Genomic DNA, 25,599 nt, shown 5'->3' with positions numbered 1-25,599 from the left:
GCACGTTTGGGGCAACGGAGGGCGAAAGTCGGGAGAGAGAGACCCGCTGGACCAACGGCACAAAGGCACAACCCCTGCCCTTCCCCCACCCCGGAGGTCTCTTTTCTCACATCCCCGGCACTTACACCGGACAGTGATGGTGATGGGGGGGGACCTGGACTGGCCGATCCCATTGTTGGCCTGGCAGCGATACTCTCCAGCCTGCTCCACCGTGATGCTCTTCAACACCATTTCCCGCCGGGATCCCTCCAGCTGCTGGTCGCCCCGGTACCAGGTGTAGGAGTTGGGGGCGGGGAGGCTGCTGGTGTAACTGCACGTTAGCGTCACCGATTCTCCTGCCTGCGGGCTGGTGCCCGGCGCTGCCGTAACGCGGACACCTGTGGGGGCGTCTGGGGGGCGAGACGGAGACACGGGGCGTGAATGGAGAGAGACAGAGTGGGGGGACCTGGCCAAGAGGGGGGAAGGGATCTAGGTCAGGGGGTGAGGGGCCCACTCTCCCCCTCTTCTCACACCACTGCCCCCTCCTACCAACCCCCTATTCCCCCCAAGGCCACCACCTCTCTTACGTGTGCATCTTGTCCAGGGTCCACGCACCTAATTAGCGGAGCCAGGCCTGCGCAGCTCCACTAATGAGGGGGTGGCCCCTCGTTCTCTCCTGTGCGGTCACCCAGGAGTGCACCTGAGAGGGAACTAGCCGCGGACCACCTGAATGGAGCTCGCGGACCACTGGTGGTCCGTGGACCACAGTTTGAGAAGCTCCAAATTTGAGAACATGCTGGTTTAAAGTTGCCCAATGCTCCCTTGTCGGGTTGTTTGGCAGCCGCCGGCTTTGCCCACTGCCTGCAGAAAGAGCAGCCCCTTGGAGCGAGCTGGTGGGGCAAAGGTGGGCCGACAGCCCCCCATCAGCTCCCCTAAGTTCCCTGTGCACCCGCCGCCCGTCAGGCTCCCAACTGCCGGCAGTTCAGCCGTCCCTGCCCACACGGCCCTGTGCTGCCCCTGCCCTCTGCCGGGGAGCTGCTCCGGGAGCCTCCTGCTCGCTCTGCAGGGCGGGTGACCAGATGTTCCGATTTTCTTGGGACGGTCCCGATTTTTGGGTCTTTTCCATATATAGGCTCCTATAACACCCCACCCCCGTCCTGATTTTTCACACTTGCTGTCTGGTCACCCTATGTGCAGGTGAGGAGGGGGAAGAGGGGAGTTGAGTCAGGGTGTCCCCCTCCCCCATTCCTGCCCCCCCATCTCCACAGAGGACGGGGGGGACAGGACACAGCAGGGCTCAGAATGGAGGGGGCTTGCTGGCAGCAGCTGCTGTCTCAAAGTCTCTCCCTCACACACAGGGTGTGTGTCTCTGTGTCTCTCTCTGCCCTGCTGTCTTCCCCTCTCCCCCCTCCATTCCTGCTGCCTTGTGGAGTGAGGCTGCATTAACAGCGAGGTGTTGACCCTTGGGGGCTGAGCCGACTGCGAGTTCATCATTCGGCAGTTAGGCATTCCCCGGGAACCACCCCACCCTCTGACTCCACCGCCTCAACCGAGCTTCACAATCATCATCGCTGTGTGCAGTATTAAAGTGTTCGTTTAAAACTTGTATTCTGTGTGTATGTGTAGATAGATAGATAGAGTCTTTTGTCTGGCAAAAAAAAAATGTCCCTGGAACCTAACCCGCCATTTACAGTAATTCTTATGGGGAAATTGGATTCGCTTAACATCGTTTCACTTAAAGTAGCATTTTTCAGGAACAGAACGACCACGTTAAGCGAGGAGTTACTGTAAATTTTTAAAAATAATGTAAAAATGTGAAGGCTCTGGGGTGTGGCTGGGGATGAGGGGTTTGGGGTGGCAGGGGGCTCAGGCAGAGGGCTGGGGTTCAGGGGTGAGGGCTGTGGATGAGGGATTTGGGGTGCGGGGGGCTCAGGGCTGAGACAGAGGGTAGGGGTGCAGGGGGTGAGGGCTCTGGGGTGGGCTGGGGATGAGGGGTTTGGGGTGTGGGGGGGCTCAGGGCAAGGGCAGAGGGATGGGGTGCAGGGGGTGAGGGCTTTGGGGTGGGCCTGGGGATGATGGGTTTGGAGGGGCTCAGGGCTGGGGCAGAGGGTTGGGGTGCAGGGGGTGAGGGCTCTGGGGTGGGCCTGGGGATGATGGGTTTGGAGGGGCTCAGGGCTGGGGCAGAGAGTTGGGGTGCAGGGGGTGAGGGCTCTGGGGTGGGACAGGGCTGGGGATGAGGACAGGCTGTCCCGGGGCAAGGGCCAGAGAGGAGGATTCCCCCCAGCTCTCTCCCCACAGGCAGCAGTGAGCTCCGGGGGAGGGGCCCCCCACTTCTCCCCTGCCCCACACTCACCTCCCACCACTGCCATTGCACGTGCTCCTCGGGCCCCTGTCATAAATACAAAGGGAAGGGTAAACGCCTTTAAAATCCCTCCTGGCCAGAGGAAAAATCCTCTCACCTGTAAAGGGTTAAGAAGCTAGGGTAACCTCGCTGGCACCTGCCCAAAATGACCAATGAGGAGACAAGATACTTTCAAAGCTGGAGGGGGGAGAAACAAAGCCTCTCTCTCTGTCTGTGGGATGCTTTTGCCAGGGACAGAACAGGAATGGAGTCTGTGAACTTAGTCAGTAATCTAGCTCGAGACGCGTTCGATTCTGATTTCTTTAAATGGCTGGTAAAAGAAGCTGTGCTGAATGGAATGGAGATTCCTGTTTTTGTGTCTTTTTGTAACTTCAGGTTGAGGGATTCTCTCTGTTTTGAATCTGATCGCCCTGTACGGTATTTACCAGCCTGATTTTACAGAGGTGATGCTTTTACTTTTTCGTCAATTAAAATCCTTCTTTTAAGAACCTGATTGCTTTTTCATTGTTCTTAAGATCCAAGGGTTTGGGTCTGTGTTCACCTATGCAAATTGGTGAGGATCTTTATCAAGCCTTCCCCAGGAAAGGGGGGGTAGGGTTTGGGGAGGATTTGGAGGGGAAAGAGAGCCCAGCCAGCTCTCTCCTGTGAATTGGGGAAGGAGAGTTTGGAGGTGCCCCCCCCAACATCAGCCCATTTCCAGCCCAGCAATTAATCACACCAGGCCCCCAAATCATGCCTGCCCCCCCGCGAGTTCTCCCATGAGTCCAGGCTGACCCCATCCCCGCATTTGCCCAGCCCCCCTTCCATCTAGTCCGTCCCCTGCATCCCATTAGTTCACCCCCTCTCAGTTCAGTCCCCCAAAAATCCTGCTCAGTTCACCTTCCACCCCCTTCAGTCCAGCCACCCTCAGTTCACCTCCCCATCCCCCCACAACTCAGGTCCCCATATCGCCCCTCAGTGCACCCCTCATCCCCTCTCAGTTCAGCCCCCCCGCCCCCCGCCGATAGCTGGTGTCTGGCCCTTGGGCCAGAGGCCCTGACTGCAGGAGGAGCCCCACTGGTGAGGGGTCAGGTTAGGGTTGCCAACTTTGTTGGAGAAATTCCTGCAGGTTTCATCACATGACAGTCTTTAATTGAAGATTAATCTTTAATTCCTCAACACTCCAGTAAAATCCTGGAGGGTTGGCAACTTTAGATCAGGCACTTCCCTTGTTCAAGGAACTGGGGGCGGACGCGGGCAGGGTCCAGCCGGGCCGGAGCTGGGCGGACGGGCAGGGCAGGGAGCAGAGCTCTCCAGCCCGACCCAGGAGACACCCTGACTCGCTGCGGCAGCCAGAAGCCCGGAGGCAGGACGTGGCGCAGGGAAAACGGCAGCCCGGGGGACGAGAGCAGCTGAGGCCCTCGCTGCTCAGCCCAGCGTGGCCGAGGGCTAGACCAGGCTGACTCTGCCATGAGAGCCAGGCGTGTTCTCCACCGGGGTGAAACCAGCAGCGAGGACCCGGCCGCTCGGGGTCAGGTTCAAGGCCAGACGCCCCCTAGGCTTGAACTGGAGCCGCTGGTGCGAGTTGGTGGGACTTCCCTGAGATGGAACCTGGTTCCAAGCACCCTCCCGGCAGTGTAGACGCACTCCCAGGGCTGGGGAAATGGTCCCCATCAGTCGCCTGGCTGGCAGCGCGTGGCGTCTGTGTGAATTACTCACCGCTCAGGAGGCAAAGGGCAGGGACCAGCACCAAGGCCATCTCCGTCCAGGACAGAGCGCTCAGCCGGCCTGGGAGGGGAAAGGGGCCGGGAATGATTCACCTGAAGCTTTTCTGGGTGACAGCTCGTCTGTGCCGGGCGATGGCATCTGGCCGTGGGATCAGGTGCGTCACCAGGTATTTCACACCCGGAGCCCTTTGTAAAAGAACTTCCTAACCAGAAGGGAGTAAAGCCCAGAGATTGGCCCGGCGGAGCAAGGACTGGTTGCATTTCTATCCCTGTGTGCCTTGCGGGCCATGTGAGCTGGGCTTACGGCCTCAGGGGTGAAATGCAGCCACCTCTGGGGAGGGGCGAGTGGCTGTTTGGCAGCTCACAGCAACGCAGAGGGCATTTTTAGGGCAGGACTGGAGGACAGTTCGTAAGTGGAGCCGACATGTGCAGGGAGATTCAGGGAGGTGGAAGGGAACAAAGCACTTTGGGGTGTGGCAGGGACCCCAGGGGGACATTCTGACCCCTTGGGATAGAGCCATGTTGGGAAAGGATATCACAGGCACAAGGGGGCAGGGTCGGGGTTCAGTGTTTCAGCGGGGAACAGCAAAGCCCCAGATACAGAGATCAGCCCTGACTGCGAGGGGAGAGCCCCCTACACAGCCCCCCGGCCCGTCCTGCAGCTCCGCACCCCCTAGTGCTTTCTTTGCTGCTTCGTCTCCGATAGCTGGATTGTTTATCGGGGCCCGTCTGTGTGTGTATCTGTGACCCCAGCCTGGGCAGAGCCACTATCTGATGTTACCCAACCGCTCCGAGAACGTTCCCTCTGGGTCACGGTGCAACTGGCCAGCAAGGGTCTGAGGGCCCGGGTGTGTCTGAAAATAAATTTCCCTTTTCAGAGCTGGAACTAGAACCCAGGAGTCCTGGCTCCCAGCTTCCCCTCCTTTAACCCACTAGCCCCCACCCTGCTCCCAGAGCTGAGATAGAACCCAGGAGTCCTGGTTCCCAGGCCCCAGCTCTCTCCCAAACATGATGCTCCCTCTCTGAACAGTTGATCAGTCTAGCATGGGCTCCCCCAAAAGATCTCAAACACCTTCAGTGACACGTTCACGAACAGTGAAATGCAGCCTGCTCTGGGGTAGGGCACGGCAGGTGTTTAACAGCGCCGGGTAATGTTGCCGAGCCGTGTTCAGTCCCCATATCTTATACCGTGAGCACGTCGGGCGGAGACTGGTTCTCACGCTGTGCTTGGGAAGCCCCCAGTGTATTTTCAATGCCACCCCCAGTGACAGTGTGGCCCAGTGGCTGGAGCACACCAGTGGGACACAGAGCCCCGGGTTCTTCTCCTAGATCTGTCACGGACCCACCATACAATAGCGGGCCAGTCACTGCTCCTCCCTGTGCCTCAGTTTTCTCTCTCACCTATTGTCTATTGCGGGCCGTCTATGCAAGCCTTCACCCCCCGGAGGTGCAATGCAACCACCTCTGGGGAGGGGCGCGTGTCTGTTTGGCAGCTCACAGCAACGGGGAGGATGATTTCAGGGCAGGACCGGACCGGAGGACGGTTGCTATATGGAGCTGAGATGTGCAGGAAGGGAACAAACCATGTTGGGGTGCAGCAGGGATCCATGGGGGACATCCTGACCCTTTGGGATAGAGCCATGTGGGGGAAGGGTATCACAGGCACAAGGGGCCGGGTCGGGGTTCATTGTCTCAGCTGGGAACAGCAAAGCCCCAGAAGCAGAGATCAGCCCTGACTGCGAGCGGAGAGCCCCCTACAGCGCCCCCCTCCTTCCAGCACTGCCCCCGCTCGCGCCACCCTGGGGCATTGGGGCCAGCACTGACTACAAGGGGAGAGCGCCCCCTACTGAGCCCCCCCAACCCGTCCTGCAGCTCCGCACCAGCTCGCACTTCCTCTGCTGCTTCCTCTCCGATAGCTGGATTGTTTAGGGGGGCCCCGTCTCTGTGTGTATCTGTGACCACAGCCTGGGCAGAGCCAGCGTCTGATGTTACCCAACCGCTCCGAGAGCGTTCGCTCTGGGGAATGGTGCAAGGGGCCAGCAAGGGTCTGAGGGCCCGGGTGTGTCTGATAATAAATATTCCTTTGCAGAGCTGGGCCTAGAACTCAGGAATCCTGGCTCCCAGCTTTCCCTCCTTTAACCCACTAGCCCCCAGAGCTGAGACAGAACCCAGGAGTCCTGGCTCCCAGCCCCAGCCCTAACCCAAATACCAGGCTCCCTCTCTGAACAGTAGCTCAGTCTGATGTATTCTCCCTGCTATGACCTCAGGTCCTTTCCTAGCTGTGATATTTTGCTAGGTTGTTTGTTACTGAAATATCTTGCGATGTCGGGAACCCCCACAACCAGCCTTTCAGGTCCAACAACGGAGCAGGCAGAGGGGCTGATGGCCCATTACAGGAATGCACACTCCCAGGGATATCCCAGGAACCGTCTACAGTGGAGACTGCTCAGGCCCTGGCTACACTGGCAAGTGTCTGCGCAGTAAGGCAGCTTTGAGCGCCGTCGCTCCCGAGGTGCACACGGCCAAGCCACTTCATGCGCAGAACCTGCCCTGTTGTAGGGCTTTAAAAAAAGCCACCCCGACGAGAGGCGTCGAGCTTCCTGCGCCGGGGCTACAGAGCCGCGGTGCCGGCGTAGACACCCTGGTTGACGACAGCGCTGCGACCGGCCTCCGGGAGGTGTCCCCCGATGCCCGTTCTCACTTCTCTGGTCAGCGGTTTGAAATCTACTGCCCTGCCCTCAGGTGACCAACCATCAGCCCCAGCCCGTACGTTCCTTTGCAAATTTGAAAGTCCCCTTCCTTTTGCTCGGTGACGCGTGCAGTGGTCCTAGTGCATCTGTCCAGGTGGCCCTGCCTGCTCCAGGCACCAGGCGATGCCCGGCTTGCAGCAATGCCGAGCTGCTGGACCTTGGGGAGAGGAGGCTGTGCAGTCCCAGCTGCGCGCCAGCCGGAGGAACTATGATACCCAGGGACAGATTTCACGCTGCAGGAGAGAAAGGGGCCATGGCCGGGACACACTGCCGTGCAGGGTCACAGGGAAGGAGCTGCGGAACGCCCACCACAGGGCGCGGGAGGCAAACCACCAGTCCGGTGCTGCGCCCACCAGCTGCCGGTTCTACAAAGAGCTGGACGCGATGCTCGGCGGCGACCCCACCTCCACTGCGAAGGCCCCTGTGGATACTTCGTTGGCTCACGTGCCAGTCGAGAGTGGACTGAGCCAGGAGGAGGAAATCTCGGACGAAGACGGGGAGGAGGACCCAGAGGCAGAGGATGACTCGGAGACCAGAGAAGCAGGCAGTCAGGAGCTCTTTTCTACCCCGGAGCAGCCTAGCCGGTCACAGCAGTCGCAGCTTGGCAAAGCACAAACAGGAGAGGAGTCCTCTGGTAAGTGGACCTGATTTGGGGAATTGCTGAAGCGAGTTGCTGGGGGCAGGAGGGTTGCAGAACACAGGCTTGTCTCCCATTGCAGACGTGCACCACGATGTGACCCCACCACGGAGTGCTTGTTTCCTGAGCCCCACAGCGGCGTTCCACTGTGGTCAGCACCTCCGTGAATGCCACAAGCAATCTCCTGTCGTAGCTCCTATGCGTGGCGAGATCAATGTCGCACTCCTCTTGCCTTGGTAGTTTCAGGAATTACTCCACTGCCTCTCGTGACGTGTTAGTCAGAGCGAGCGGCACACTGGTCAACAGTTCAGGATCCATTCCTCCCCGAATAGGCAGGCTGCACAGTACACAAAGAGTTGAAAATTGGCGCCAAATGTAGACGGAAGCACAGGGATTGCCGGGATGCGGAGCAATGCATCACGGGGCCTTGAGACAGGACCCAGGATGCCCCGTGACCCCTTCCGCCTTCCCACAAGTCTTAGCGGCAGAAGAGAAAGAGGTGCTCTTGGGGATAGCTGCCCAGAGTGCACCGCTCTGAATACCGCCGCAAGTGCAGCAAGTGTGAACACGCTGTTGTGCAGGCAGCTGACAGTGTGAACACACAACAGCGGTTTCCCTTCAGCGCTCTCTGAGGGGCGCAGTAACTGCCAGCCCTGTAACGTTGCCAGTGTCGACGTGCCCTGAGAGGGAGCAGGTGCACAATGGAGGCTGCTTGACTCACGTCATGGCAAAAGATGGTTTCAGCAAGCTGGAAGAAACTCTAAAGGGGGGGAAGTGACATCATCACTTGGCCTCAACTCCCCCCACAATGCAACACCTGGAGACATGTCTGGAGGACAAAGACTGAACGGGCGACGGGTTCCTCGCCTGAAGGGGAGTCCCAGCCGGTGTATGGAAGATGCTTCTATTGTCTATCAGCGCGAGACACGGCTTGATTCAAATCCTGTCTAGTTTAGAGAACTCAGAATGCGATTTTACTTTTATGTCTCAGGTAACCAACTTTGATCTCTACGCTCACTGCTTACAATCACTTGAAATCCATCGTTCTGCAGTGAATAAACCTGGTTCATATTTTACCTAAAACCCTGCGCTGTGGTTGAAGTGCCTGGGAAATCTGCTCGGGTCGCAAAGGCAGGTGTGCGTCCACTTTCCTTTGTGGCAGCGGTGGATCGGTGTGCCGGGGTTGGCACCCACCTCTCACGAGTGCCCGTTTCTGATTGGGCGTGTCTGCGTTTTTTAGGTCTGGAGACCCCCTTTCGGTGGTTCTCAGGCAGGTTTGCAGTGACTCAGCCCTGCGGCCGAGCCACACTGTCTGTACGTTAGCCGGCGCAAACCCCTTCCGGGGGATACAGTCCACAGGGCCTATCTCAGGACCCCGCTGGTGGTGTCTCTCTCGGGCCCTCCTTGGGCTAGAGTCTTAAAGTAGCCCAGCCCTGGTACGGGGCCGTATCCCCAGGGCTTCCTCCCTGGAGACACTATCCTCCTGCAGCTTGTGCTAGGCCTGCCAAAGTACAGGGTGCTTCCCAAACACAACGTGAGAGCCAGTCCCTGCCGGACGGGCTCACGGTGTAAGATACGGGGACCAAACATGGCCGGGCACTCGGGAGAGGACAGCTAAGCCTCCCTCCAGACCTCCTGGGGGACGACTGCTAAGCCTCCCCCTGCCCCACTGCTCTGTTCCTGGGATGGGTGGGGTTGAACCCTGAGGCCTCCCGCAGGGGGCCTTTGGGCCTAGTCCACCCCATCACAACTGGGTAATAAACGTACACTGGTCAGGCTTCGGACCAGGGCAGGACGGTACAGACCTGGGGTCGTAGGTGGAGAGCTGGGGGGATTGGCGGGAGCCTCTATTGTTTCATAGGGGCTGGGAGACCATTCATGGGACTCAGCTGAGCGTGTCCCTGCCTGGGGATGGCTGTGTCAGGGCAGGACCTGCCAGAGGTTTGTAGCTTGTCACAGCATCACAGTGTGAGAGGGAGCCCAGGTTGGTGGGACAGAGGGCTCAGCAGTACCCCAGTTCCAGGTTGCACCCCAGGGAACCCATCGCAGTGGGTGGGAGCCAGGACTCCAGGGTTCTATCCTGAGCTATTGGAGGGGAGTGGGGTCTAATGGGTTGGAACAGTGGGGCTGGGAATCAGGACTCCTGGGTTCTATTCTTGGTTCTGCCCTTTGTCCATGGGGGATGGGGACCCTCCTCTTACTCCGAGGGCTGAGCGACTCCTCAGATGCTTTGAGATCCCAGCTGGCCAGCGCTAGAAAAGGACCGAGCCTCATCCCTTCACCAGGGTCTCTCTGAGCATGGGTGTTGTGGTCCTTCTAACTCTGACCCAGTGGGCCCATTTAGCCCATGGCTGGTGAGTCTCTGGGGCTGGACAGGGTTAAAAGGAACAGGCAACACCACACACCTCCCCACCCCCCTTGTAACCAGCGCTGGGGTTGAGCTTCACAATTTCCAGAGAAAGGGGAAGTTTGTCTGCTGCAGCCAGACAACAAAGTGAAGTGCGTGGAGCCAGAACCCCCAAGTCCCGACTCTCAGCCCCCTGTTCTAACCACTAGACCCCATTCCCCTTCCCCAGCTGGGGATAAAAACCAGAAGTCCTGAGTCTCAGTCACTGTAACCACTAGAGCCTATTGCTACCAAACCAGCAAGTAGGTTGCCTTTAAAGGCCAGGAACACAGGATCACGGTTCCCTTTCCTCCCCTGAGGCACCAGCCACTCACGGCGCCTGGGGCTATTGCCACAGATGCAAATGAAGATGATTTCTCCTTACCTACCCCGAACCTCTCTGCTGTCTCCTTAGTGTTAGCGGTGGGATCAGACCGGAGTCCCAGCCACTAACCCAGGCCCAGGTCCCAGGTATGAGCTACTTTTCCTTGTTTTGGGGGCAAAAAGCCAGATAGGGGGAGAATGATTCTTCGCATCTCTAAATCATTGACAGGAGATTAAACGGTGAGAGTTTCTTATGGGAGGGGACCCAGCTGAGACCAGGGCCTGGTGAGGCAGGCGCTGCCCAGACACAGCCAGAGACAGTCCCTGCACCAAAGAAATTATAATTAAAATAGACAATGGGTGGGAGGGAAAACTGAGGCACAGAGAGAAGGAGTGACTGGCCCGCTATTGTATGGTGGCTCCCTGAGAGATCTAGGAAGAGAACCCAGGGCTCTGTGTCCCACAGCCGTGCTCTAGCCACTGGGCCACGCTGTCACACCGTCATTGGGGGTAGCATTGGAAATACACTGGGGCTTCCCAAACACGGTGTGAGAGCCAATCTGCCCGACGAGCTCATTGTGTAGGATGGGGACTGAACACGGCAGGGCTACTTTACCCTGCGCTGTTAAACAGCTGCCGAGCCCTACCCCAGAGCAGGCTGCATTTCAGTGCCTGTTGAAAAGACCAGCAACTGGGCAGGCTGTGAAAGTGTCTGAGATCATATAGGGGAGACCACGCTGATCGCTGCTTCTGGGGCTTTGCTGTTCCCAGCTGAGACACTGAACCCCGGCCCTGCCCCTTGTGTCTGTGATACCCTTCCCCCACATGGCTCTCTCCTAATGGGTCAGAATGTCCCCCTGGGGTCCCTGCCACACCCCAAAGCGGTTTGTTCTGTTCCACCTCCCTGACTCTCCCTGCACATGTCGGCTCCACATAGGAACTGTCCTCCAGTCCTGCCCTGAAACTGCCCTCTGTGTTGCTGTGAGCTGCCGAAGAGCCACTTGCCCCTCCCCAGAGGTGGCTGCACCTCACTCCTGAGGCCGTGAGCCCAGCACACATGTCCAGCAAAGCACACGGGGACAGAAATACAACCAATCCTTGCTCCGTCGGGCCAATCTCCAAGCTTTACTCCCTTCTGGTTAGGAAGGTCTTTTTCGAAGGGTCCTAGGTGTAAAATACCTGGTGACGCAGCCCATCCCGCGGCCGGACGCCATCGCCCGGCGTAAACGAGCTGTCACCCAGAAATGCTGCAGGTGAATCATTCCCAGCCCCTTTCCCCTCCCAGGCCGGCTGAGCGCTCTGCCCTGGACGGAGATGGCCTTGGTGCTGGTCCCTGCCTTTTGCCTCCTGACCGGTGAGTAATTCACACAGACGCCACGCGCTGCCAGCCAGGCGACCGGTGGGGACTGTTTCCCCAGTCCTGGGAGTGCGTCTACACTGCCGGGAGGGTGCTTGGAACCGGGTTCCATCGCAGAGAAATCCCAGCCACTCGCACCAGCGGCTCCAGTTCAAGCCTAGGGGGCGTCTGGCCTTGAACCTGACCCCGAGCGGCCGGGTCCTCGCTGCTGGTTTCACCCCGATGGAGAACACGCCTGGCTCTCATGGCAGAGTCAGCCTGGTCTAGCCTCAGCCACCCTCGGCTGAGCAGCGAGGGCCTCAGCCGCTCTCGTCCCCCGGGCTGCCGTTTTCCCTCCGCCACGTCCTGCCTCCGGGCTTCTGGCTGTCACAGCGAGTCAGGGTGTCTCCTGGGCTGGCCCGGAGAGCTCTGCTCCCTGCCCTGTCCGTCCGCCCAGCTCCGGCCCGGCTGGACCCTGCCTGCGTCCGCCCCCAGTTCCTTGTGCATGGGAAGTGCCTGACCTAGGGTTGGCAACCCTCCAGGACTGTCCTGGAGTGTCCAGGAATTAACAATTAAATTTTAATTAAAGATTATTATGTGATGAAACCGGCAGTACTTTGTCCAAGCAAAGTTGGCAACCCTAACCTGACCCCTCACAAGGGGGGCTCCTCCTGCAGTCAAGGCCTCTGGCCCAAGGGTCAGACACCCTACTATGGGTGGGGGTTGAACTGAGAGGGGATGAGGGGTGCACTGGGGGGCAATATACGGGGCTGAATTGAGAGGGGATGGGGAGGTGAACTAAGCTGGGGTTGAGGGGGACTTAAGCGAGGGGGGGTGAACTAAGGACGGACTAGACAGAAGCGGGGCTGGGCAGATGAGGGGAGGGGGTCGGCCTGGACTGATGGGAGAACTCGGGGGGGACAGGAGTGATTCAGCAGCTGGGGTGATAAGTTGCTGGGGATGGGCTGATGTGGGGGGGGGCATCTCCAAATTCCCCTTCCCCAATTCACAGGGGAGCGCTCATTGGGCTCAGACAGAACCACAACCCATCGTCCCCGATTGTGTTTTAAAGCCCCTGGATGGGGGCTGAGCTGATGCTGGCCTCTCCCGGCGGGATCCGTGCAGCAGCCCAGCCTGCAGGCGGGTTCCCCAACTCTCAGGGGCCGGGCGCCGGCCTGATCCCCGATTCCTGTCCCCGGCAGGCGCCTACGCCCAGGACTGGGGTGTGAGACTCGCACCAGGGCCCCTGGCTGGAGGGACCGACTCCTGCGTGACCATCCCCTGCTCCTTCACCTACCCCGCGGGGTGGACGGTCAGTGCCGTGAGCTGGACACGGGAGAAGGATCAAACCGTCTATCACTCGGACGAGGCTTGTGTCCACACGGACTTCAAGGGGCGCGCCCGCTATCTGGGGGACCTGCAGCGCGACTGCTCCCTGCGGGTGTCGGGGCTGCGCCCCAGCGATCAGGGCACCTACCGCTTCCGCTTCCATGCAGCGCGCGATGGCAGGACGGACACGTGGGAGAGTGAGCCAGGACAGCGGCTCAATGTCTCCGGTAACCAGGTTCCGTCCAGCACCCCCGGGTCCAGGCAGGGCCCGAGGAGAACCGCAGAGAGGGCCCCACACGCCAGCGTAGACACCCCAAGCAGGGCTCATCCCCTCCAGCAGGGGACAGCACCGGGACACGGACACACGGACACACACAGACAGGCGCGAGCTTCCGCTTCGAAGTAGAGGGCCCTGGCACGAGTGAGGGATGGTCGAGTAAATCAAAACAGCAACACACACAAACACACCCCCCCCATTTCTGCCTTGCTGGGAAATCCAAGTGCTTAGAGCTGGGAGTCAGGACTCCTGGGTTCTCTCTCCAGCTCCAGAGGAGGCGGGGGAGTGGCTAGAGCGGGGGGGGGGACTTGTGGGTCAGACTCCCAGGCTGTGTTGCCAGACCCACGTCCCCGTCCCTCTGTCTAACCCTTGGCCTGCGCTGAAGAGCCGCTGGGACTGACCCTGCAGCCAGCATAACGCAGCAGGCGTGAGGGGCTCTCAGGTGGAGACTATAGTGGGACTGGGACCCTGCAGGACCCCCCAAAACAGCGGGAGCGGGTAAAATGAGCTTTGTTGGGGGTGGGCAAAAAACCAGGCTGCGTTAATTGGCCGGAAAACACTAAATCTCATAAATGTACCAAGAGTCGACGACTGGGGAAATAGCTAAATATTTTGTTTCAGCTTCTCTTTCCTCTCCGTGTTTATCTGCCTTGCTCCAAACCTGGGGAAATGCACCCGCCCAAGTCAGGTCAGACCCATTCTGGGATAACAGGAGTTGAAGTGTGTTTGTACCTGGTTCAAGCAAGATTTGTTTTCTTCTCTTTGTGGTAAAAATTGTCTCTGAATCCCGTTGGTACAGATCAGACCGTCACCCACCGGTTTCTGTCGGGTGGTTGGTTGGTTTTAGCAGCCTGGGGGGATCTGTCTCTCTTGTCGGATTTGCGGGATTTAAGGTTTTTGTGGCTGGGAGGGGGATGAAAATGCAAAAACCAAAGCAGGGCACTTGAATAACAGGAACGGGACAGAATTAAAAACAATCCCGCTTAGGGCTCCAGTCTGAGGCCCGACGTGTGGTGCCCCGCGCTGGCGGCTGCGCCCCTCCGGGCAGACCCAGCGCTCCCCGTGTCTCAGGGGAACTTTCGCTGCTCTCCCTCCTGGCCATGAGCCCTCATTGCCGGAGCCTGCCGAGCTCCCAGGCTGGGCCATGCCCACACCCTGGGGGCTGCTCCCCACTCTGCAGCCAGGCCGTGACCCCTGGGAGCGCTGCCAGCCCCAGGGCCCCAGCAGGGTTCAATGGCTCCTGACCCCTCCTCTCCTCACAGACGATCCGTGCCAGCCCTCCCTGGGGCGCCGAACACAACCGGGACCCTCCCTCACCTGCTCCGTGGGGGCAACCTGCCCCCATCCCCCGTCGTGGTACGACCGAGATGGCGCACGGCGGAGCCCAGGGCAAACCTCGGGCGGGGCTGGGGCGACCGAGCTGCGAATATCCCCGTCCCAGCTGGACCCCGGTGCGGCGCTGAGATGCCAGGTGGATGGATACAGGGATGAGTGTGACTCTGACCAAACCCAGCCCCTGGGGACAGGTGAGGTCTGCTTCTACACATGGCATGGTTAGAGGAGGGGCGGCGGGAGCCAGGACACCTGGGATCTATCCCTGACACAGGAAGGGGATTGGGGACAAGTGGCTAGAGTGCGGGAACTGGGAGTCAGGATTCTTGGCTTCTATCTCCAATTCTGGGAGGGGGCTGGTGTAGTGGGTTAAAGTGGAGGAGACTCAGGGCCAGGACTCCTGGGTTCTTTCCCCAGCTCTGGGAGGGGAGTGGATCTGTGGGTGAGAGCAGGGGGCATGGGAATCAGGACTCCTGGGTTCTATTCCCTCAAAAACTGTCATCTGGCTCTAGCAAATATTCTCCCCCCGAGGGACTGGACGGGGAGGGACCTGCCCCTTCGTTCAGTCCTGGGGTCCAGCTGACGAACTCTCACCCGACTCTCCCCTCAGTCGCCCCCAAAGTGCCCAGGGTGGAGGTTTCGTGGCTGGCAGGGAAGGCACCACTAAGGGAAGGCGACAGTTTTACCCTGCACTGCCAGGCTGCTGCCCTGCGGCCCATCACTGGATACGTCTGGTCCCACGGGGACGTGTGGCTGCCAGGAGCCGGGCAGGATTTACATGTTGACAAGGCAGCCGTCTCCGATGGAGGGAGCTACGCGTGCGGGGTCTGGGTGTCCGGCCCCGGCTGGGGGTATCTGAGCCTCTCTGCGAGGGAATCAGTAGAAGTTCAGCGTAAGTAGCGAGGGCTGGCGAGAGCCTCCTCCCTCGCAGCCCCCGATACTCCCCACAGGGCCTCCTGGAGCAGCCCCGTGTGCCCCTGCCTTGTCCCCCCTGCTTTGCCCCTGCCCGCCTCCTCCCCCCTGCTTCGCCCCACCCGCCTCGTCCCCCCCGCTTCACCCTCTTCCGCCTCGTCCCCCCTGCTTCACCCCTCCCAACGCATAAGCCCCAGCCTCATATTCCGCCCCTGCCTCCTAATACCCGGGTTTGCTCAACCCAGTGCTGCTGGCTCTGGCCTGGGCCCCCTGCTCCTCTGCATCGCTCCCGTGGCTGGGCCAGCAGAGACAAATTCAGTTTGTGTCCCCCCGCACCTGCCCCCGGCCCCTAGCCCCCTTTGGACCGCTGCTCATCCCCCCACCTGCCCCGGGGGCCCATTCCACACTGAGCTCGGCCCTGTCCCCTCCCGCCCAGGTGTCCAGCCGCCTCTGTGCCAGGCCCTGCCCCTCCATCTGCCTTGTGTCCCCGGACCCCTCTGGGACAGTCTCTGCCCCCCCTCAAGCTGCCCCAGACTCCCAGCCCCATATGGGCCAGGCCCTGTACCACCCCTCACCTGCTCCAGGCCCCCAGCTTGCTCTGGGCCAGACCCTCTCCCCCGCAACTGCCTTGTGCCCCCAGACCCTTCTGCGCGACCCCTCCCCTATATCCCCATGCCGCCCTGCCTGTTCTCGCCCCCTGGAGCCACATGGGCCAGGCCCTGCCCCTCACCCCCTGCCCTGGATCCCTTCCCCTCTCTGGGCCAGGTCCCCCCACTCTGTCTCTCTCCGTTCACGCCCCGTGTCTCTGTCTCGCCCCCCAGACGCCCCCACAGGTGTCCATGTTACGGCAGCGCCGGGCACCAGCCCGCAGGCAGGGGCATCGGTGACGCTAACGTGCAGTTACACCAGCAGCCTCCCCGCCCCCAACTCCTACACCTGGTACCGGGGCGACCGGCAGCTGCATGCATCCCAGCAGGAAATGGTGTTGAAGAGCATCACGGTGGAGCAGGCTGGGGAGTATCGCTGCAAGGCCGACAATGGGATCGGCCAGTCCCCGTCCCCCCCCATCAACATCACCGTCCTCTGTAAGTGCCGGGGACCTGAGAAAAGAGACCTCCGGGGTGGGGGAAGGGCAGGGGTTGTGCCTTTGTGCCGTAGGCCCAGCGGGGGAGGGTCATTGTGGCGATCGCGGTGGAGCTCCCAGTGCCGCGGTGGCCAGCAGGGCTAGCGCCATCCCGGGGTGCAGGGACAGGGCAATCTGGAATCGAGCAGAGAGGGGATTTTACCTCTGGATCTCGCCCTGGTGCAACCACGTCTGGGGTCCTGTGCCCAGTTCTGGGGCCCACACTCCCAGGAGGTGCTGATCAGCTGGGGAGGGGTCAGAGAAGAGACATGAGAAGGAGTCAGGGGTTGGAAAGCCTACCCCAGGGTGAGAGACTCCAGGAGCTCCATCTGTTTAGCTGAACCAAGGGAAGGGGAAGGGGTGACGTGAGCCCCGTCTGGAAGATCCTACGCAGAGAAGAGAACATTGGCTGAGGAGATAGAGATCCAGGGGCTGGAAGCTGAAGCTAGACAAATTCAGACTGGCAATAAGGTGCAAATGTTGAACAGGGAGGAGAATTTGCCATTGAAAGAACGATCTCAGGACATGGTGGATTCTCCGTCCCGGGGAATCTTTAAATCAAGCTGGGATGTTTTGATAAAATGTTTGCTCTCTTTCAAATGGGAATGAATTCAGGGGAGTCCTGAGGCCTGTGTCACTTCTGGCCTTAGATTTTATGGAGCATCCTTCCCTAGGCCCATCACTGCCTTTTCCCGAGGTCTTGGGGAGGCTGGCTGTGATTCCTCCAGCCCTTTAATCAAACAGGCAGGGGCTGGACTACATCTCCCATGATGCACCATGGCCAGGGATTCCAATGAAGCGCCCCACCCCGCACCAAGGTGGGACTAGGTGGTGCATCGTAGGAGTTGTAGTTCAGCCGGACAGCCTGGCCAAAAGAGGAGGCTGAGAGCGTGAGGAACAGGTACTGCAAGTCACATGATGCACCACACCGAAGGACTCCTATGACACACATGGAATGATGGGATTTTGTGAGATCTTGGTTTTCATTTAAAAAAAACAAAATTTCTAGTAGAGCTGGCCAGGAAATAGATTTTTTTTCCCAAGTGGGAAAGCTTCACTTTTCATAGAAATGTCAAAAACCGAAATATTTCAATTGAAAATGGCTCGATGGGAGTTGTAGTTTGAGTGCCTTGTGCTTCCATTCTCTTCTGTAGGCCAGGATCTGTAGCCAGACTATATCTCCCATGATGCATCTTGGCGTAGGATTCCTGTGATGCACGCCCTTCCCGCACCAAGAGAGGGGCTGGTGGGGCATCATGAGAGATGTAGTCCAGACAGACACCTTGGCCTAGAGTGGAGAATGAGGATACAAGGCTCTGAAACTACATCTCCCATAATGCACCCTGACTATGGATTCCTATGAGGCACCCTTCTGATCACCAAGAGGGGAGATAGTGGTACATCATGGGAAATGTCATCCAGCTGGGCAGCACAGCCTATAGAGGAGGCTGGGGGCGCTGGGATGGGAGGGCTTCGCGTCTGAGCATCAGGTCTGCTGACTCCAAAGCAACCACGTGTAATGATCCAGCCCCATGCAGCCTCACTGTAGGCTTGTTACCCGGCTGCCGTCCCTCAGCAAATAGGGTTCGAAAATCTGCTGCAGGGTTGATCCAAGAACCCTCCTTTCTCCTTTCCAGCCACCCCCCTTGTGCAGGCTCCCGCCTACATCCTGGGACCTGCAGTTGCGCTCGTCCTGCTGCTGCTGGTGGGGCTGGTCGGCGTCATAGCTTGGAGGTATTTGCGCTTGCTTTGCAAACCGGTGATATCCGCGTCTTGGGTCGTCTGGCCATCCCCAGCTCCTCCCGCCTGGCCTTTGCCGGAGAACCCCGCAATCCGGGAGTGAGAATTGCAGAGCCAGTTCGGGTGCACGGAAACCCAGTCGGGGGGAGGTGATTGAATGGTGGTGGTTGGGTCCCACACGTATACCTGACACCCGCAGGGGCCTGGGAAGGGCTGGGTGGCCTCTGGGTTACACGGCTGGGCTGGTGGTCAGGAGAGCAGGGGTCAAGCCCAGGCAGGAGGTTCTATTTTGTGGGAGCCTTTGTCCTGTTCCTTCCCCTCCTGAACCGAAGCAGATGTCGTTTTGCCTCTGAGCTGTTGGTCTCCTTTATTTGTAGGAAGAGGCGGAGCAAACGCCAGGGGCTGAGCAGCGATCCGGTAAGTGCATCTATGGGGCTGGGAGCCAGGACGCCTGGGTTCTATCCCCAGCTTTGCTGCTGACTCACTGCATGACTTCAGATGAGCTCTATCCCTCAGGTTACCCCTCCATAAAACATGATAATAAAACTCCCCTCCCCCGAGCAGGACAGAAGGTCTTTCCAGTCCCCTGGGTAGTTTATCCGGGGGGGGGGGATCTATGTACATTTTCCTTTGTTATTAAACATCACCGAGCAGTCCCAGAGCCGTGGCTCGCGGCCTCACTTCTCCCTGCCTTGCAGGACCAGCCGGGCCCAGGGGAGACCCCGATGTCTGAACGCATCTATGAGAACACCCAGCACTATGGCATGGGGAAGCCAGCCAGCCTGGCCCCACCCGCAGCCCCCAGGTAACAGCCGGGCGTGGCTCTGAGCTACTGTGTAGGGGCTCGGTGTGGGGCGGTGCCCACATGTTAGGAGAGCGTGGCCAAGGCTGAGCTTGATACGCCTCCTGCTGGGGTGTAGGTCAGTTTGTGTGTGTCCCTGGCGCCCCCTGCTGGAGGGATGAGCCCTGTTTGGGGCAGGGGCTGGATCGGCGCCAGCACTCCCTCGACAGGGGTCCCCAAACATTTTCTGTTGCTCCCTCCCTTACCCATAATGGAAACTGTCCGCACCCCTTCCCCCCCCCTGCCGGGAGCGGGGCCAGAACTGCGGTCGGGAGCTGGGTTCAAGGCTGGTGCTGGGACCAGGGCTGGAGCTGAGGCTGGGGCAGAGTGGGGCTGGGTGCTGCCCCCTCCCTGCCCCCCATGGGGGCTGGCCCGGCCACGCTGCCCGGAAAGTTCCTCCAGGCCCTCCTAGGGTGGTGTGCCCCACAGTTTGGGGACCGCTGCTCCAGAAGGGAAAGGCCCCTTCTTTGCCCTCCTCCCTCCCGAGGAAGCCAGTCCCCCACTCCGGGGCTGGACTGGAGCCAGTGTCCCCTAGAGGGGAAAGGCCCCATTTCCCATTCCCCAAATCCATGACTCATGTCTGGTCTGGGGTGCTTTAGCCCAGGGGTCCACCCCCAGCCACTGACCCACAGGGGTTGTACGCTGTTGACCGACGCAGCCTGTCCAATCCCCAGCCACGGCGCTGCAGCCGACCCAACACTAGCCACCCAAATGCCCTCGCGCCATCCCCAGCCCCCATAACGTTCTCTCTTTCCGTGGCAGCGCGCCCAACGAGGTGTGCCCGGGCTCTCCAGATGGCACCGGGGAATCCCACATCTACAGCCAGCCCATGAAGATGGGCAGAGTACTGCAGGTGAGTGACTCTGTGTATACGGGGCCCAGGACTCCTGGGTTCTATCCCTGGCTCTGGGAGGGGAGTGGTGTCTAGTGGTTAGAGCGGGGGCAGGGGGCTGGGAGCCAGGTCTCCTGGGCTCTGTCCCGGCTCTGCCCCCTGTGAGATCAGCTCCCAGCAGCAGCAAGACCAGGCTGGGCTGGGCGCTCTGGGTCAGGGTGAGCACAGCTGCGGGGCAGGGCAGGGGGCATCGCCCAGCAGCTGGAGGGCAGAGCGGTGGGCGGGACGCTGAGTGACGGGGCTGGGGGGGTGACATGAAGAGGCGAGCACCATGCTGGGGGGCCTCTGTGTCGCCGGGGGCAGCGGGACAAGCCCTGGGCAGCTGGCGTGTGCAGCAATATCTCGTCCACCGGCTGGGACAGGGAATGGGGCCTGGGGCCTTTCCCCTGTAGGGGGGCCAGCTCTGATCCAACTGCTGGTGCCTGAGTAGCAGCATTGCCGTGAGCTGGTGGAGTTGCTCCATTCGATGGCAGGAGGAGCAGAGCTGTTACCCCCAAGGTGGAGCTAAAGCAGTTGCTCCATTACCCAGCAGCAGTGGTAGGGCTGTTATCATAGAATCATAGAATATCAGGGTTGGAAGGGACCCCAGAAGGTCATCTAGTCCAACCCCCTGCTCGAAGCAGGACCAATTACCAGTTAAATCATCCCAGCCAGGGCTTTGTCAAGCCTGACCTTAAAAACCTCTAAGGAAGGAGATTCTACCACCTCCCTAGGTAACGCATTCCAGTGTTTCACCACCCTCTTAGTGAAAAAGTTTTTCCTAATATCCAATCTAAACCTCCCCCACTGCAACTTGAGACCATTACTCCTCGTTCTGTCATCTGCTACCATTGAGAACAGTCTAGAGCCATCCTCTTTGGAACCCCCTTTCAGGTAGTTGAAAGCAGCTATCAAATCCCCCCTCATTCTTCTCTTCTGCAGGCTAAACAATCCCAGCTCCCTCAGCCTCTCCTCATAACTCATGTGTTCCAGACCCCTAATCATTTTTGTTGCCCTTCGCTGGACTCTCTCCAATTTATCCACATCCTTCTTGAAGTGTGGGGCCCAAAACTGGACACAGTACTCCAGATGAGGCCTCACCAATGTCGAATAGAGGGGAACGATCACGTCCCTCGATCTGCTCGCTATGCCCCTACTTATACATCCCAAAATGCCATTGGCCTTCTTGGCAACAAGGGCACACTGCTGACTCATATCCAGCTTCTCGTCCACTGTCACCCCTAGGTCCTTTTCCGCAGAACTGCTGCCTAGCCATTCGGTCCCTAGTTTGTAGCTGTGCATTGGGTTCTTCCGTCCTAAGTGCAGGACCCTACACTTATCCTTATTGAACCTCATCAGATTTCTTTTGGCCCAATCCTCCAATTGGTCTAGGTCCTTCTGTATCCTATCCCTCCCCTCCAGCGTATCTACCACTCCTCCCAGTTTAGTATCATCCGCAAATTTGCTGAGAGTGCAATCCACACCATCCTCCAGATCATTTATGAAGATATTGAACAAAACCGGCCCCAGGACCGACCCTTGGGGCACTCCACTTGATACCGGCTGCCAACTAGACATGGAGCCATTGATCACTACCCGTTGAGCCCGACAATCTAGCCAGCTTTCTACCCACCTTATAGTGCATTCATGCAGCCCATACTTCCTTAACTTGCTGACAAGAATACTGTGGGAGACCGTGTCAAAAGCTTTGCTAAAGTCTAGAAACAATACATCCACTGCTTTCCCTTCATCCACAGAACCAGTAATCTCATCATAAAAGGCGATTAGATTAGTCAGGCATGACCTTCCCTTGGTGAATCCATGCTGGCTGTTCCTGATCACTTTCCTCTCATGCAAGTGCTTCAGGATTGATTCTTTGAGGACCTGCTCCATGATTTTTCCAGGGACTGAGGTGAGGCTGACTGGCCTGTAGTTCCCAGGATCCTCCTTCTTCCCTTTTTTAAAGATTGGCACTACATTAGCCTTTTTCCAGTCATCCGGGACTTCCCCGGTTCGCCACGAGTTTTCAAAGATAATGGCCAATGGCTCTGCAATCACAGCCGCCAATTCCTTCAGCACTCTCGGATGCAACTCGTCCGGCCCCATGGACTTGTGCACGTCCAGCTTTTCTAAATAGTCCCTAACCACCTCTATCTCCACAGAGGGCTGGCCATCTCTTCCCCATGTTGTGATGCCCAGCGCAGCAGTCTGGGAGCTGACCTTGTTAGTGAAGACAGAGGCAAAAAAAGCATTGAGTACATTAGCTTTTTCCACATCCTCTGTCGCTAGGTTGCCTCCCTCATTCAGTAAGGGGCCCACACATTCCTTGGCTTTCTTCTTGTTGCCAACATATCTGAAGAAACCCTTCTTGTTACTCTTGACATCTCTGGCTAGCTGCAGCTCCAGGTGCGATTTGGCCCTCCTGATTTCATTCCTACATGCCCGAGCAATATTTTTATACTCTTCCCTGGTCATATGTCCAACCTTCCACTTCTTGTAAGCTTCTTTTTTATGTTTAAGATCCGCTAGGATTTCACCATTAAGCCAAGCTGGTCGCCTGCCATATTTACTATTCTTTCGACTCAATGTGTATCCTCCATGTGTATCTCCCATTACAGAGGTGACGCCCTCAGCTGATGTGTTTTGTGTCGATATACGGGATCTCCAGAAGGCCCGATGTAATGATCAAGGCTAAAATTGTGGGGGGGGAGTTGTTTTTTTAGGAGACAGCGTTGCCTAGTGGATAGAGCACTGGCCTGAGACACAGGACACCTGGGTTCTCTTCCTGGCTCTTCCACCTGCCTGGTGGGTGGCCTTGGCTAAGTCACTTCTTCTGGTGCGTCAGTTTCCCCAGCCATGCCTTGAGCTCTGCTGACGTAAAGCTCCCCGTCAGAGCCGGGCATTTTCATTATTATTCTTTGCCCTAGGGTGACCCGGATGAGATCCACTACTCGGCCATCCAGCTGCAGCATCCCACCCGGAGAGCGGAGCCTGTCGCCGACCTCACCTGCGAATACGCTGTTATTAAGCGCTAGGATCCAACTGCGGCTCACCGAGCGCCTCCCCCCACGGGGGGCCAGGAAAAGATTTTACCTCCCCCACCTCATCTCTCTTAAAACACAAACCGGCAACATCACGTGTTGAAATCTACAAAGTAAATAGCCTTCAATCAAACTGTAGCAGTGTGCAGGGCTAGAGCATTTGGTGAATCAATCCATGCATCTCAAGGGACTGTTCTGCATGGCCAGTTTGCCCTTGTTTGCCCTTGTGCCTAGCTTGAGCCGGAGAACCTCTCCCGGGGTCCCTGCACCCAGCCCAGATCTGGAGGGGGCGGGGAGGGTCAAGCTAGAGCGCCATTAACTCCACCCCTTTGCATGTGTGTCCTTAACTCCGCCCCCTTTGCAGATTTCAAGCCCAGATCTGGGGGTCGAGCTAGAGCGGGGCTTTCAGTGAGACACCTGATCGCCATGGAAGGACTCAAAGGTTTGGAGAACCTGCCCCCTCCCTGGGGTAGTTGTTGCGAGGGTCAAGTCCTCTCCTTGGGAAGAACCTGCCCCTTATGTCCAGTCTGGATTTGTCTGGCTTCATCCCCCAGCCATCGGAGCTCACTTTGCCTTTGTGGGGTGGGTTAACCAGCCTCTGCTCCCCAAAATCCCCTCCCCAGACAGGTGCTAATAGACCCGGACCAAGGCATCTCTCTGCCGCCTTAGAGAGAAACCGAACAGCTCCGGCTCCTTCTGTCTCTCACTCACCTACAGGAGTGTAGCAACAGCAGGCAAATTATCCCTCAGTTCCTGGCTAGTCACTTCCACTGGCTTATCTAACAGGGAGAGACGGGTTTCTCTGGCTCAATGAGTTCATTGTCCGGGGCTAAGATTTCCGCGCTAAGCAGCGTCCGGCTCACCCTGTCCTGCAGGAGGCTGGATCCCCTGCAGGCTGTCATTCTTCCCGCTTCTACATAAAGCGCCAAAGGGGAGACACGGAGCCCGGCCCCAGTGTATTTCCTAACCCCCGAGTATTGTGTATTCGGTGTATGGGGGTAACACGTAGGCGCACCGCACGTGAGACAGCGTGCCAGGTGCTGTACAAACACAGAGCAAAACCCTGCTCCCCTGCCCCGACGAGCAGCCCAGCGAGCCCTGGGGCTGTCTGGACAGGAGAAATTGCCCCAGGATTTTCCGCAATCCTGGGGGTGGTTTAATTTGTGGGGTGCTGAACTTCAGCAGCTGCGGAGGGGCTTGGTTTTCGGCCGTTGGGGCGTTTGCTCCAAATCAGGCCTGGAGGTGGCGCCTCGCGGGGCAGCACCAAAATAATCAATTCCCAGACCCCTGGGGGAGGTGAGAATCCAGGGCTGGGGGGCAGCTCAACGGTGCCCTCTGCTGGGGGTCCGAGGAGCAAAGGATCTCAGGCTGCACAGGGCGCAGGATGGGGAGGACGCCAGGGAATGGGCTCGTGTTGAGATCTAGAGATCAAGGGGGCGGCCTCGTGTGGATCCCGTGTGCAGGGCTGGGGTGGGGCTTGGTGTTTGGTTTTGTTCTGCGATGGGGTGAAACTGAGTCCAGTTTTTTTTATAAAAAACCCCAGAGAGAGACAGACCCAAAGCAGCCAACGGGCTGGTGGGGCAGGCCGTCCCGCCTCCTTGGCCCTGTGGGAGACCCAGATTCAAGCCTTTGCTCCGTTTGATTCACATTTGGGCATCGGGGCCAGCCCTGACTGCCAGGGAGAGCCCCCCCACCCCCAACTCCCTGCAGCACAGCACCCCAAAGTGAAATTGACGGTAGATCTGAGGACCGGCCTTCCAGCCTCCCCACTCCCCCCCAGCAGCTCATCTCTGTCCATTGTCCCACAGCTCCCTGGCATGGGGAGCTAATGAGAGGGGGGCCTGGATTGTGGGGGCAGACTGAGCCCCTGACATTGGGAAAGCTGGTATGGGGGAAAAGGGAATGGGGTCTCCAGAGGACCCCTGGCCTAGTGGTTATATTGGGGGACCGTGGTACAGAGGGAAAAGGGGGTCACAGAGAGCCTCTGCTAGGGGGAAAGAGGTTTCCTGGAGTCCCACGTTTCTCCAGCCTGGTGCACCCTAAGGGGCTGTGTTAACTTGGGAGCACAAGAGGGCGGGGACCATCTCTCCCTGTGTCTGCGTGGCACTTGGCCCAACGGGGCTGCACGGAGCTGGGAAAAGGATTTCAGAGCAAGGCCAAAATACGCCGCGTGTGTGTGTACGCACATTGAGTTGGGGGTGCTGGACGAAACCTGGTTACCAGAGACACGGAGCCGCCGTCCTGGCTCACTCCCCCACGTGTCCGTCCTGCCATCGCCCGCTGCATGGAAGCGGAAGCGGTAGGTGCCCTGATCGCTGGGGCGCAGCCCCGCCACCCACAGGGAGCAGTCGTGCTGCAGGTCCCCCAGATAGCGGGCGCGCCCCTTGAAGTCCGCGTGGACACGAGCCTCGTCTGAGCGATACATGGTTTGATCCTTGTCCCGTGTCCAGCTCACGGCCCAGACCATCTGCCCTGCGGGGTAGGTGAAGGAGCAGGGGATGGTCACGCAGGAGCCGGCCCCTCCAGCCAGGGACCCTGGTGCGAGTCTCACGCTCCACTCCTGGGTGTAGGCTCCTGCCGGGGACAGGAATCGGGGATCAGGCCGGCGCCCGGCCCTTGAGAGTTGGGGAACCCGCCCGCAGGCTGGGCTGCC

At 58.8% G+C, this 25,599-nt stretch overlaps 2 protein-coding genes across 2 annotated transcripts in view; one reads left to right on the top strand and one right to left on the bottom strand.

Moving 5' to 3' along the window:
• The window catches only part of LOC311512443 (B-cell receptor CD22-like), a gene marked incomplete at both ends in the record, with an annotated part of 53,014 nt that extends 50,666 nt beyond the window's left edge, over positions 1 to 2,348 (bottom strand). Inside the window, 2 exons of the mRNA XM_084613649.1 lie at positions 126 to 389; positions 2,333 to 2,348. Coding sequence (XP_084469775.1) covers positions 126 to 389; positions 2,333 to 2,348 — 280 coding nt within the window. The remainder of the gene's footprint in view (positions 1 to 125; positions 390 to 2,332) is intronic.
• Positions 2,349 to 6,445: 4,097 nt separating this feature from the next.
• On the top strand, positions 6,446 to 23,050 carry LOC311512442 (sialoadhesin-like; the record flags this gene model as incomplete). The annotated part of the gene is made up of 12 exons (XM_084613648.1): positions 6,446 to 6,789; positions 8,675 to 8,748; positions 11,430 to 11,498; positions 12,683 to 13,036; positions 14,349 to 14,612; positions 15,029 to 15,310; positions 16,152 to 16,415; positions 18,091 to 18,187; positions 18,571 to 18,610; positions 18,892 to 18,998; positions 19,797 to 19,887; positions 22,833 to 23,050. 12 exons carry the CDS (start codon positions 6,446 to 6,448, stop codon positions 22,938 to 22,940), a joined length of 2,094 nt encoding a protein of 697 aa, XP_084469774.1. The 3' UTR covers positions 22,941 to 23,050.
• Between the last annotated feature and the right edge of the window lie 2,549 nt (positions 23,051 to 25,599).

Source organism: Lepidochelys olivacea (genome assembly GCF_965140295.1).
Source record: "Lepidochelys olivacea isolate rLepOli2 genome assembly, chromosome: 24".
NCBI classification, from domain to species: Eukaryota; Metazoa; Chordata; order Testudines; family Cheloniidae; genus Lepidochelys; species Lepidochelys olivacea.
Note: the sequence above shows the minus strand (reverse complement) of the source record. Positions and strands in the feature narration are given on the sequence as shown.